This window comes from Malurus melanocephalus, unplaced genomic scaffold (genome assembly GCF_030028575.1).
Source record: "Malurus melanocephalus ecotype Western Australia unplaced genomic scaffold, MMel_1.1 scaffold_159, whole genome shotgun sequence".
Lineage (NCBI taxonomy): Eukaryota > Metazoa > Chordata > Aves > Passeriformes > Maluridae > Malurus > Malurus melanocephalus.
This window is the reverse complement of record NW_026623391.1, coordinates 344,503-357,636: the sequence shown is the minus strand read 5'-3', so window position 1 is coordinate 357,636 and position 13,134 is coordinate 344,503. Positions and strand designations below refer to the sequence as shown.

General features: G+C 42.9%; 1 protein-coding gene across 1 annotated transcript in view; it reads left to right on the top strand.

The window, feature by feature from the left end:
- PLCXD2 (phosphatidylinositol specific phospholipase C X domain containing 2) overlaps positions 1-12,769 on the top strand; it is a 30,898-nt gene extending 18,129 nt beyond the window's left edge. Inside the window, exons 3-5 of the mRNA XM_057371837.1 lie at positions 2,495-2,736; positions 5,980-6,187; positions 7,178-12,769. Coding sequence (XP_057227820.1) covers positions 2,495-2,736; positions 5,980-6,142 — 405 coding nt within the window. The 3' untranslated portion in view covers positions 6,143-6,187; positions 7,178-12,769. The remainder of the gene's footprint in view (positions 1-2,494; positions 2,737-5,979; positions 6,188-7,177) is intronic.
- Positions 12,770-13,134: the final 365 nt, after the last annotated feature.

The window sequence follows — 13,134 nt, the reverse complement described above, 5'->3', positions numbered from 1 at the left end:
TTCTCTTATGGCTCTTGTTGCAACTTTTCCCCTTTTTCGCCTGGTAGTTGTTTCTTGGCTCTCCTCTCCGGATGATTCATCTGAGCCAGTACTACTCTCTGTTTCTGTTGGGCCTGTTAGTCTGGAGCTACCCGGCCGACTCGCCCCGGTAGCCCCGTGCTGGGTAGTCCCAGCCACACCAGCCCCGCTGTCACCCCCTGGACCCGCACCGGAGTGAGCGGTGCAGCCCTGGTGACCCGGCTGGGCATTGCCACCTGTGAGAGTGACAGCAGAGCCGCTCTCCGGCCGAGTGGCTCCATTCCCCGGCCCCACCCCCGGGGACCGGCGCCGCAAGCACCACTCCCACTCTTCCCCCGGTACCGGCCCCGGGGGCGGTGCGATCGACTGCGGGGGCCGCCCCTGCCCGCCCCCGGGCTCCTCCTCCAAGGGAGGGGCGGCAGGTTGGAGGCCCTGCCCACTGGGCCCCAACGGAGGAGGGGAGGGAGGGGAAGGCGGCAGGGGAGGCCAGAGCGAACCCGGTATCTCTGATTTCACTGAAACCCCAGGCCCCAGCCCCGGTGGGGGTGGCAGGAGTCCATCCCCTTTCAGCCCCCGTTCCCCCTCCAATTCATTCGGCAGAGACGAGTCCGAGACCCCGCCCCCGCTGGCGGTCGCTCCCGGCGACGGCTGCACGGGAGAAAAGGAAGGTGGGAGGGGTGGAGGCAGACCCAACATAGCCACAGGTGGTCCCCCCGCTCTTAGAAGAGGCGAGATTAAATCCATTTCTACTTCTCTTTCTTTCCAGTCAAGATTGATCTTCTCCTTTTCATCCTCTTTCTTTTTTTTCCTTAGAACCATCACCTGACAATTTTTCTCGGGTCTCTGTAGTCTTTCATTACGTGCTAGAACTCTGAAGAATTTGGCATATTCAATCTCAATTCGACAATTGTTTTGGTTTAAGTGGGACAGCAGATTTGATATCAATTCCTCATTTAGGCTGCCATGTRTGGGCCATTTTTGGTCTTTTTCTAACCTGTATGTGGGCCATATCCACTGGGATAGTCGAATTAATTCTTTCTTTTTGAGAAATAAATCCTCACCTGCTAGTATATGCCAATTATTTAGCACTAACTTCAGAGGGGAGTTTTTAGGAATTGGAGGCATGTGAGGGTGAGTCTCTTCACGTGARAGGATACATCCCATGCTTATGCCTATAAACAGGGAAAAAACACAAGAGTAAAACAGGAAAGACAAGGAACAGCGGGGATTTGAACTCTCAATTTACCAATTTTCCGAGTTCGTGGCTGCTCCTGCACTGCAGCGCTACCAGCCTGTTTTGAACCCTAATCACAACACCGCTTCTCATTCACTCACTCACGTGCCTCTGCTTCTGGGTTCTTGGACTCCGGCACCACTTGGACTGCAGTGGCCACCCCCAAAAGCCAATCGGGCGGGGAGCTGGATCTTACTCAGTTCAGAGGATTCTCAGGAGCTTCCTCGTCCCTTTCTGGGGTTGCCAGAACTGATGCCTATCAATCAGGCTAATCTGAAACAGAGACCAGACAAAYTCAAGAGAATGAGAATAGACAACTTTTATACAGGCCTAACAGGCACCCTGGTACATTAGGGCAGACAAAAGCCTCCTCCTGACGCTACACCCAAAATGGACACCGAGTCACGAGATCTTCACCTTTTATAAGTTCTACCTTATTAACATACTGAGTCTTAGTTCTCCAATGATCTTCAGGTCATTATGTCAGCCACCCCAAACTTGCTCCCTCCCCATCTTGCTGTAGTTTACATATTTTGGGGCTCTGAGGCAGTGAGGTGTCCTTGGATTCAGGCTCAGAGAAGGATTGTTTTGTCTAAAGATGGGAGAATGGTAGTTTTAGTGTTGTACTAGAGAACAGCAGAATACAGATGCATGAAAATATAGAAACTAAAAATCCTAAGGCATCACTGTAGAGAAGCACCTTACAAGGTATAAAATACTAACTTTAGATTTGACCATGTGGCTGATAGCAGGACTGGCTTTGGCATCTCATGCAGCAAGTGTGAGCATGATGCTGCTACACCAGTCAGATGCCAGTCAGCCCAGCACACTTSTGCCTTTTAGTAGGAGGTACGCAGAAGATGGCAAGACTGCTAAAATCCTTAATTTCAAGTACAGATACCATGTTTTCTGGCAGTAAGGATTTGAAATGCATTTAAACTTGAGTTCTTTAAATGACAAAGGCAGCTTTGTCATTTTAAACTGATGACCCCTAAAGCCTGGAGCATTTCTGTCCTCAAAGCTGAATAAAATGATCTCCATCTTCTTTAGCAATAGTGCAACRCACTTACTGACACTCATGACTCAAGAGGAGATTCTTTTTCCTTGGTTCTCTTTTTACTGCTACACTAACTCCAGCAATACTGTATGAACATGAACCAGTACAACATCCTGTTCAAATAAAAACATAGCAATTGTGACTTCTGTTTATTTTTTTCCTTTTTTTTTTTTTTGTTCTGTTAGGTTCTCATATTTTACCACCACCCTTTGTATCAGAAATACCCCTTCCTGTGGCCAGGTAATAAAATGCCAGCACCATGGGCTAATACAACCAATGTGCACAAACTGCTACAGTTCCTGGAGACCACACTTGGGGAGCGAAGTCGTTATGGGACTTTCCATGTATCTCAAGCAATTCTCACACCTCGAGTGAAAACAATTGCACGGCATCTAGTTCGTGGTCTGAAGAACACACTTGTTCACAGGTAAGGCCTTGTCTTGGTTTCTCAGCTCTTTATTTAATATGTCTCATGTTGAAAGAGGCACTGAACAAGCAAGAAACTAGGAAATGTTTGCTTAGGCTTGGTGAAAGCATGCAGTTYTGCTCAGTATTGTTCATGACAGATACTTATAATCCTTAAAATAAGGAATTAYTGAAAACAATAAAGTAATAGGGTGTATATGTGTTTCCTGGTAACTGGAACTTTTTCTGAATTTGATCTGATTTTGTGAAATGTGGGATGCATGTGTGCCTTCAAACCAATAATTCATTTCAAAATTGAAGTTGAATTTGGGTAGGGGGGGAGGGGGTGGAAAGCTTGTGCCACAGAAGAAAACTGCAAATTTATGGAATCAGTTCTGCCTTTGTCCATACAAATCTGTCTCAGTAATGGCCAGAGATGTATGACCTGGAGCAGTATTTTATCTYGTATTTTTAGGGAAGGAGGGGTGTTAGCAAAAATTAGATTAACCATTTGATTTTTTTTCAATACCACTGACCATTGTATAATTAATTTGCCTATGAGTGTTTTGCTTTGATTAGCACAGAGTGCCAGCAAATTTTAATAGCATTAACAGCATGACCAGGGTAGTTCCATATGACTGATTTTATGGAATTATCTCTTGCAGCCTGTTYGCTAAAAATTACCAGAACTGTAAAAGTCCTCTTGGGATCTGGTGTCCTGGCTCACTATTTAATATTGCCTGATGTTACTAACAGTTCATCTTGCCATAATGATAATGAGTTCTAAATTACATTGGTGTAGGTGGTCACAACTGGTCTAATGTGATCAGCAACTTAGCTTAATACTGAGCMATGAGATAACACATTTTCAGCAGCCAGTTCATGTTGCTATTGGGAGAATCACGGATCACTTTAGAAGTATTTATAGTATTGCCATTTTGAAGCTAAAATCAATAGAATTTAGCTTCTTAAAAATCCTTTCTAAAAATAGCAGATGTTTTGCTTTTGCAATTACAAAAGTTTGTTGAAAGAGAGCAGTCCTGCTGGGAAGGAGCTGGATGCTGGTGGATGAGAGGCTGGGCATGACCCAGCAAAGTGCACTCAACAGCCCAGGAAGGCAAACAGAGCCTGAGCTGCATCCAAAGCATCGTGGCCAGCAGGGTAAGGAGGGGATTCTTCCCCTCTGCTCCGCTCTGGTGAGAYCCCACCGGGAGCACTGCATCCAGYTCTGGGCTCCTCAGCACAGGAACAACAYRCAAGTTCAGARYAGGRCCACCAAGATGATTAGAGGAATGGAGCATCTCTTCTCTAAGGAGAAACTAAGATAGTTTGTTCAGCCTGGAAAAGAGAAGGCTTTGGGATGATTTAACTGCAGCCTTCCAGTCCCTGAAGGGAGCCTRCAAAAAAGGTGSAGAGAGGCTTTTTACAAAGGCWGGACAAGGGATAATTCTRTTTCAAAMTGGAAGGGGGCAGGCTTAGATTGGWTATTGGAAGAAGTTCTTTACTGTGAGAATGGTGAAGTTTTGAAACAGGTTGGCCAGAGAAACTGTGGGTGTCCCATCCCTGGAAAGTGTTCAARGCCACGTTGGATCRGGCTCTGAGCAACCTGATCCAGTGTAAGGTGGCCTTGCYCAAGGCAAGGGGTGTTGGAATGAGATGATATTCAAGGTCCTTTCCAACCCAGGCCATTCAATGATTGTGTGAATAATTTCAGGTCAGGTACAAATCACGGAATTTTCAGTTCCCTTTCCTAAAGTAATGTTTACAAGCAGTGGGCCAAGCACGGTTAAAGCCAGCTCCTGTTCGGGGTTGGTGTCGGTGGCCGCGGCCGCGCTCGGCACCAGGTGGCGCTGGGGACCCGCACCAGGGGCCGTGCGGGACAGGAGAGCCAAGGCCGCGCACAATTCCCGCTCCAGAACCAGGAAAGGATCGTCGCGTTTCATGGAACAGGCGGGCAGCTTTGTTTCAAGGGATTCGTGGCACAGATCGGGCTGTAAGCCACTGTTAAGTAGAAACCTGCCTTCAGTCCATCCCTTTCCCTCATCCTCACCGCTTGATTGCTAGTAAACCGAAAGTTTCAAATAGGTGCTGCTGTTTGCATAAGCATGATAGCTTGTGTGTATTTGCACAAGGTAGCTCATATGTAAATCTGTCTTTGTTTATGCGTGCCTTCTTGTATGGAAATTTTGCCCTGAATATGAATATTTAAGTGTTCTTGAGCTCTTGCTACATGAGAAATGTGCAGCAGTTGCACTTAGCTGGCTGAAGTATGGTAGTGTCCCCTGGCAGTAATTATGCCTTCACTAATGGTTCTTGATAAGATAATTTTATTTTCCTGATGCAGCAGTGGTGGAGTGTTTTTAAGGTTTTTGGTTTTGCTTTTTTTTCCCTTCATCATCCTGTTAGTATATTCATTTGCCTACCATCTTCTCAAATAATGTATACATATATACAACACTAAATGGCTAAATAYGTTAACATTATTTAGATTGTGTCTAACTGCTGAAAAGCCTAGTGTTTGCATGTTAGAGTGCAGAAAAGCTCGTGCAGACTCCTGACTTTCACTGTCTCCGAGAAATGACTTAGAAATTCTACCATGGGGAGAAATTTCAACTCTATTTAATCTAGTACCTCACACACCTCTTCTTTCTCTGGTTATAGTGATGTACAGAAGGATGTTCAACCCCCTATGGAGCTGGCAGCTTCATTCTAGGTTTGGTTTCCCTGACCCCATTGCTCTGGGTGGGTGTGGAGGCTGAAGAGAGTGGTAGAAATGCAGTGCACTACCTGCAACAACTTTTTTTCCTGCCCACCCCGGGGCAGAGAAAGGCAGAGAATATCTTGGGCCAGGTATAACCTTGCTTTGTGTTACACTGAAGTGTGCTGTGAACATGAGCATTTGACTTAATGTGTGAATTAATGAGCATTTGACTTAATGTGCTTGGGTGAAAACAAACCAGATGGACAGAATTGCAGTGGAATGTTAAATCCTGAAGAACAGACTGTCCACTGAATATGAGGAGTTTTGTAGCCTGCTAGTTTGGGTTGATGGCTGACCAATATTTCTATTTGATAGCTAATGATCCCTGGAGTGTTAAGCATTTGTCTCATCAGCCAGTCACATTTAGGGTGATAGTCAGGACCTGATTACAAATATGAGATAATRTATTTTGTAAACAGCATGCTGTGTTTGAAATGAGTACAGTATGTATAGAGAGGTGCCTCTTTTAAAATGTTTCATTTTCTCTATTTCGATTTTTTTTAGGAACCTGCCCATGATTCTGAACTGGGTGAAAGCACAGAAGCCTGGTGTTATGGGTGTTAACATAATTACWTCAGACTTTGTGGAGCTGGTTGACTTTGCTGCTACAGTTATTGCATTGAACGACCTTCTTTTAGAAGACGATGAATCTGCAACTAAATCCTGATTGCTGTGTCCCACTTGTGCTCCTTAGGAGACATCTTCGAACTATGTGAGATGTTTTACTTGTTAAGTGAAACATATTGTAATCTCTATGAAAAAGTTTCCTAGAGGAAACGTGGTTAAACATCATGCAGAGCCGGGTCCCTTCTCCTGGTGACATGAGGACCCGAGTGAAGCGGGTGCTGTGTGAGTGCTGCTGTGTCTGTCTGTGTGTGCTCTGTGTTTGGCTGAGCTGTGCACACATCTGCTGCCACAGGGGCTGGCCTCTGGAGCAAATGTACCCCATTGTGCTGCACATCTCCCTGGTGACCAGGCTCTCTGTGCCCTGTGTGTGCATCCTGCCTGCTTCCCATGGCCAGGGCTCACTCCAGGGATCACTGCTGACCCCATGGCAGCGTGACCAGGCCAGCTGGGGTGGCATTGTTCTTGGGCCACCTGTCAAAAACGAGTGGATTTGAGATCGCTTAAAAAWTTACCAACAAGGGTATGAGCAAAGGGCAGATTTAACGTTAAGCGACAAAGCACAAYAGATTTGTTSRCAARATTCACTCTRCTTACAGGACAGCTAAGCCATAACAAAGGAAAGCAAGCAACAGCAAAACCAAACAAAATCCAGGCAATCAAAACARAAATGAATTGAGAACTACCWAGGGGGGTGGGCATGTGTGTATGGAAATGTGTGTATGAGTATGAAAAGACAGTGCAGACAAAGATAAAAAGGAATATGGCCTAAAAGCTTAACAGCACTTAAACATAATGGTACTTTAACTTAACTTATACCTTAAGTCTTGTAATTTAACGTAGGGAAAACACTTAACTTATAYCCAACTTAACTTAAAACTTAATTTATAGCTTAACCTTAACAGTCTAACAGAGAAATAACACTTAACAGCATTTAACCTAAATTATAACTTCAGTGCGGAATTTAGCAACTTAACAAAAGGACACTTAGCAACACTTAACTCATGTTTTACAATTTAGTGAAAGAGCAACATTTAGCTGCATTTGAGTAAATTTATACCCATAACCTTTCTTTCAGGCCTGGATACATAGATATCTGAGGTACTTAAACATCTAAGAAAGCAGTATWTCTCTCAAATTTGCTGCAGCAWGTGTGCAGGAGCAAGCACCCAGACAGAGACAGTCAGTGCAAGCAAGGTACCTGTGGAAAATTCCCCTCAGAGGTYAGTGAAATACTCACTTAGGATGTTTCTGCATCTCCTGACGGGTGAAGATCGGCCCGTGGTGTTTCAGCAGTTCTCCAGGTATTGCACCCCTGAGGGTTCGCTGGCTCCGGGGGCCCTGCTCGGAGGGAGGTTGTCAGTCACAGCCCACTGCGGTCCAGGAGAGCTCAAAGGGCCCCATCTTGGGCYGCTGTTTATAGGGCCACAGGAATTCAGCTTTAGTCATAACAAAGCTTCATCCTGACCACAGTTTGGGTTAGCACTTTCTTTGAAAGTGTGAGAACAGGAATCTTTTGCCATTCAGGCAAGAGGAATATTTTCCAAGGCTGGTCACGAGGAAAACAGAAGATTGTTAGGAGTTCCTGGGAGCAGACAGTGTTTCTGATAAGCTCAGAAGGAGCTGAGCCCAGGTGGTGTTTTCAAGGCCAAGGCCTAACAAGCATTTCTCAGATCACACTGCAGCTTGGAAGGGGAAGTGTTCATTGTGCTGTTTTAGACACTACCTCTGACCTGCTTGAAGAGACAATACTGCCATTCTTCAGGGGGAAGCTGTTAACACTGTCTTAAATAYCCAAACTGTCCTTTGGGCCTGCAAGGTGAAGGCTTGGCACAATCTCCTTTGGAGTCCAAACTCCTCTTTATTTTACTTTAATACTTCACTATATTTATTGCAATTGTGTTTAAGTGTGTTCCTTTTGGCATTAAGGTGGAGAATATTTCAGTCTTCAAATTTTGAGGATTATAATTCAAGTTTGAATTCCTGTTTCCTGGGACAGTTAGGAAACACTGATTTTCCTGAATGCCTGAAACATTTAGGAGACTGTAGCATAACCTTTCTCATTTACATGTTGGTCACTTGGGTTTTTTAATCCAGCAACTTTTCTTTGGAGGAAGTCTCTCACCCAGTCTTTCTCTGGAATGAGGTGGRCCAAGKGGGGTGTTGCAYGATATTCAAAGAGCTGGAGCTRACAGGGACTGCACAAAGCCCAAATRTTGAATCATTGTGATCTGTGATGGGACAATAAATTCTGCAATCAGACCTGAAAGTTGTGCTTGTAGACAGAGCCACGGCTATTAAGGGAGAAATTTCTCYGGCCTTCACCTGCTTGTGACAAAGTAAGCAATAATCACACACACACAGGCTGGTGTCAATGCTGCTTCTTTGTGTAGTCATACTCATTTTTGTGCTGGTTCACAGTGAAATGTGACCATGTGTTTGAGCCAATGCAATCATATGTTGGTACTTATCAGCACTTATTTACTAGCTGAGAGTATCCTATCATCTGATTTATCTTTGTTGTTTTTTTTTTAAAAAAAAAAGCACAAAAGGGACTGATTAGCAAGTATATCCCTGCTCAATCATCTTCCTAAAGCAACTCTTGGTTGCAACTCTAAAGCACTAATTATTCACTGATTATGAATTTGTATTTATCAATAAGCTTATTTATTATAGAATGGATTGTCTTTGTAGGTATTTCATTCAAAAGGAAAATTAATCTCCAGATTTATTATTTATTTTGTGGTTTTATCCTGTATCTGTTATCATGTTCTGACAGCTGTGAAAAATATCAACCTTCTTTGTTTGCTTGTCACARCTCAGGAGAAGTTACTTTGCAAGCCTTCCATGTGAACCTTGGCTGAGTTCTGAGTGGACTGTAATCTGATTTATCTGTTGTTTGCATGGCTTTCATTAGAGTTCCTTGAATTTTTTAACTGAATCCTTTTTTGAAGGGAGTTGGGGTAGGGGAAGTGCCTGTTACTCACTGTTCTTCTCCTTTCCACTTGTGCTTCAGTTATAAGGAACAAGTAATAAAAATCAGAGTTTGGGAACTATGCTCAAATTTCTAGTTTAATGCTTCCTTTGAAAACTGCAGCAGAAGGTTTTTCTTATTTTTGGCATTTTTTTCTTATTGATGAAACTGTCAGAACAGTACTTTTCAGTCTGCAAGTTTATTTTATATATCTGGATCTTACTTAGCTGAATTTTGTATTATTTCCTTTAGTACTCTACTCATATCCCCTACTAAAACTCCATGAAGGTGTTACCCATGTGTGGTTTCGGTTTCAGTGGTTTTCTTCTGCAAATTGGCTTAGAGCTCAGAGCTCAGTTGGGTAGAGCATGGTGTTACAAACACCAAGGATGTGGGTTTGGTCTCTGTATGGGCTATTCACTTAAGAGCTGAACTCCTGACCCCAATGGGTCCCTTCCAACTCAGAATATTCTGTGCTTCTGTAACTTGGCTTGAATGCCTTTGCCGGGTTCTATGCAGAACTGGAAGACAAAGCAAGGTGAAGTGATTATGATGTTTGCATTTGACCCTTAATATATTTTGTACTGTATATATCTGCCTCAAAAGAGATTTATCGGGCTTAACCAATATTTATATTTTTTATTGTGTGTGCACAGTAATGGCTGTGTCATTAGTGCTTCTGCTGTATTTATTTGAATAGAGATGGGATGGGCTCAGGGCTTTGGTTAGACATTTTTTAGTGCAGACTCAGAAGTTTCACTAACATACTTGCTGCTGGCTCTTGCTTCTTGAAATAGAAAATGACATGCTGGGTGTTAAGAGTGTTAGCAGAGGAAAAAGAGAAAAATAGCTTTAGGATTAATGGTTAAGTATGTCTGGGGAGAAGACAACATTTCTGTAAGTTTGGCCTGTCACAAGAGACTTGTGTGTCATTTCAGAGCAGTGCTTGGTGTTGTGCTTCTAATGAAAGGAACCTGACAGTCTCAAATGATGAGCTGGGCAATTGGCAGGTAACACCTGTCTGTGACAGGACATCTCCCTTGGGTTCTCTGGGCAACATTCACGGTGTTTAGAACTGGTCCTAGGGTAATCCTAAACCATCCTAAGCAATATGAACTACCTTTCTTCTGTTACACAGAGCAAAGCTATCCATATAATAGGCTTATCTCTCTGACTCAATACCAAAACATATCCAAACTTCCTCATGCTTTGCAAAACGGTCATCTAGGCATGGACTTTGGGCTGTGGACTCTATTTTCCAGCATTATAAAATTAAAAGGTGAGCTGGACAGGAAGGGAGATCAAGGAAGTAGGGCATCCAGGAGTTTGCATCCAGTGCCCACAGGTGTGGCAGTGCTTAGCCCAGTTGTGGGCAGCAGAGTGGAGCAGGTCTGGCAGGTGAGTGGCTGCACTGCAGCTCACACTGAGGCACTTGGCCAAGTCTGAGCAGTCTGCCCCTGAGATCAGCAAATAACAGCCTGCAAGGTCAGGATGTGTGAGCTTGAGGAGAAAAAAAGATGGGTATGAACACAGGAGAAGGCTGGGGCCTTCTTACTGTTGATGTAGACACACATCTGGTGTATACAGTGGTTTAGGCTTGTTGTATGTCCCCAAAGCAGTAGAGCTCACTTTTAAACAGTCAAGGTAGAAAACTCCCCCAGAAGACTTGTTCTGACCTCTTGACCATTTGGYTCTCCTGCTGGGACAGGAGAAGTCAGGAAACAAGCAGCTGCTCAAAGTAAAATACTTGCACTGTGTATACTTGAATAATTACMCAAATGGTTTGTTATTACAGATTCAGGTTAGTTATACACTGTTTTATGACAGTTGTTTCTCTTCCTGATGTACAGCCCCTGAATGCCAAGCACACTGGGGCCATTCCTCTTCTCAGGCTGATTGCTGCTATGTGCAATTCAAGGGCGTATTTGAGGCACAGTAGACCTCTGTGTGCAACCCTAATGGGAAATAGGGAGATGTTTGTTATGGAGCATCTAAAAGCTTTTAGCCTCCTACTGTGTCCTGTAGATKAAACAAAAAGGAGTTAGTACTAGATTTTGCAGGCTGACAATCTGTTGGCTTCTTACTTATGGCACTTGAAGATACAGCATTTGGAAATGAACACAGCATTGATGTACTTGATGCTCTTGGAGATCTTGTCCAACCTTAATAATTCTGTGATTCAGAGCAGAAATGGTGATTGCAAAAAGGCCCAYAGTCTGTTAAATGGCCTATTTGGAGGAAAGAATAATAAGGAAATGGTATCTTTGTTCCTAACATATGCTGGGTTTTGCTGTTGTTGGTACTGAATTARCTGAATGTTGGAGTTTAAAAAGCACCTGAACCATAAGGTTGAAGAAGCYTTTTTGAGCAGGGATTTTGGCTCAAACAGAAGTAGGGCTTTTGCCAAGATGYTTATCTATTCTCATCAGGTTACGCCTTTGGAAATAACTTTCTTTGCATACCTGTCTCAGGTATCAGAGTTCATTGCTGTATCATTTAGCAAACCAGGGTTTAGGWCTTAGATAGAGGACATGGAGATTTTGGTTTAGAATTGGGTTACCTATGGAAGTCTTGAGTGAGCATGTGTCACTTGAGGTTTACTTGAATATGCAGTATTTAATACGACGTCCATATGCTRTTTTAGTAGGACTTTCATCTTGACTTCAACATATTGTTACCAATCCCTAATGAAAACAAWTTTTTTGGTCAGAGGACCACTGTTTGGGACAAAACTTCAGGCAAATTTTAATGCTTTTTAAAGGACAGAGAAATTTTTCAATGGGGGTAGTAAAACTAACCCAAAATTTTATTTYGAATATAGATCAGGTTGAAATGAGTCCTTTTGGCAGTGGAAAACAAGATTTTATTTTTCTTCTTTTCTCTCTGACAAAATCTTATTCCAGTTTTTGGTTTTTAGCTCAACAGATGGGTAGAAGAACCAGAGCATATGGTGAAGAGCAAATAAATTTTATGCTAAGGATGTGTATGTAGGACTAACTGTGGTAAGATTAGAGTGATTTACTTAATGACACCTTTAATGGTAATCCTATTAGCTCTTTGGTTTMGGTGGTTAAATCAGTCTCTATTTTGTATTAAAAATAATCAGTCCCACTAATTCAATGCATCCATTCTGTTGAACTGTGTTTACTTCTGTATGCATATTTATTTCTCTACAAGTCTTATCAAGTAAACTTTTAATTGTAGGGACTGGAGTAGGAATGTCAGCTTTAGAAGTGTGTGCTGAATCTGATTATATTTTATATCCCTGAATATTTATGTATTGTGTTTGTCCATGTAAACCGTACTTCTCTTACCTTTTGTTACACCTGTGATATCATGTACATTGAACTGCAATGTATTCTTAATTTTGAAAGAAATGTTGATCTATKTACATTCTATATAAAAATAATTTAATGGTTCTTTGATTTTTCTCAATGTCAACTGTATTTTCCAGATGGATTTCTTTATTTATACTGTGGAAGGGGGCAGAGGGGGCCAGGTGAAGAGGAGTTACCAATTCTCAGGTTATATTTTGTGCAGTTTGCCTTCTTTTCGCAGTCTGTGCTTTACTCAYCTGTCTGATTCAGTTTTGTGTAACCAGAATACCTCATCTGAACTGCAGATAAATTTGGGGTTCACATCTGTTTCTTCTGCTTTATATCATTGGGGTTTTGAATCCTGAAAATAAAAGGTACAACTTGAACTAATCATCTTTGCTGTGTGTTCTGTACTGCTGGCTGTTTTGATACATGACAATTACATTCTGGGTCAACATCAGTAGAACTMAGTAACTTCTCTGATGCAGAATGGTGTCACTGAATGGTGACACTGAATGGTGTCACCCAATTCATTTGGGATTTTTTTTGAGGTGCTACATCTCGCTCCACTTGTGTCCCCTGAGTAGTCAGACCCAGAGAGCATCCTCATTTTTAGGATATGCTGACAACTTCTCAGTGAAAGTAGCAGTACAAAGTGAAGAGAAATCTGTGTGTGCTTGCACTTGTGTGCTCACACAGCTACATCTTTGCTGACTGCACTGGGATAAAAGCATGCATACATGG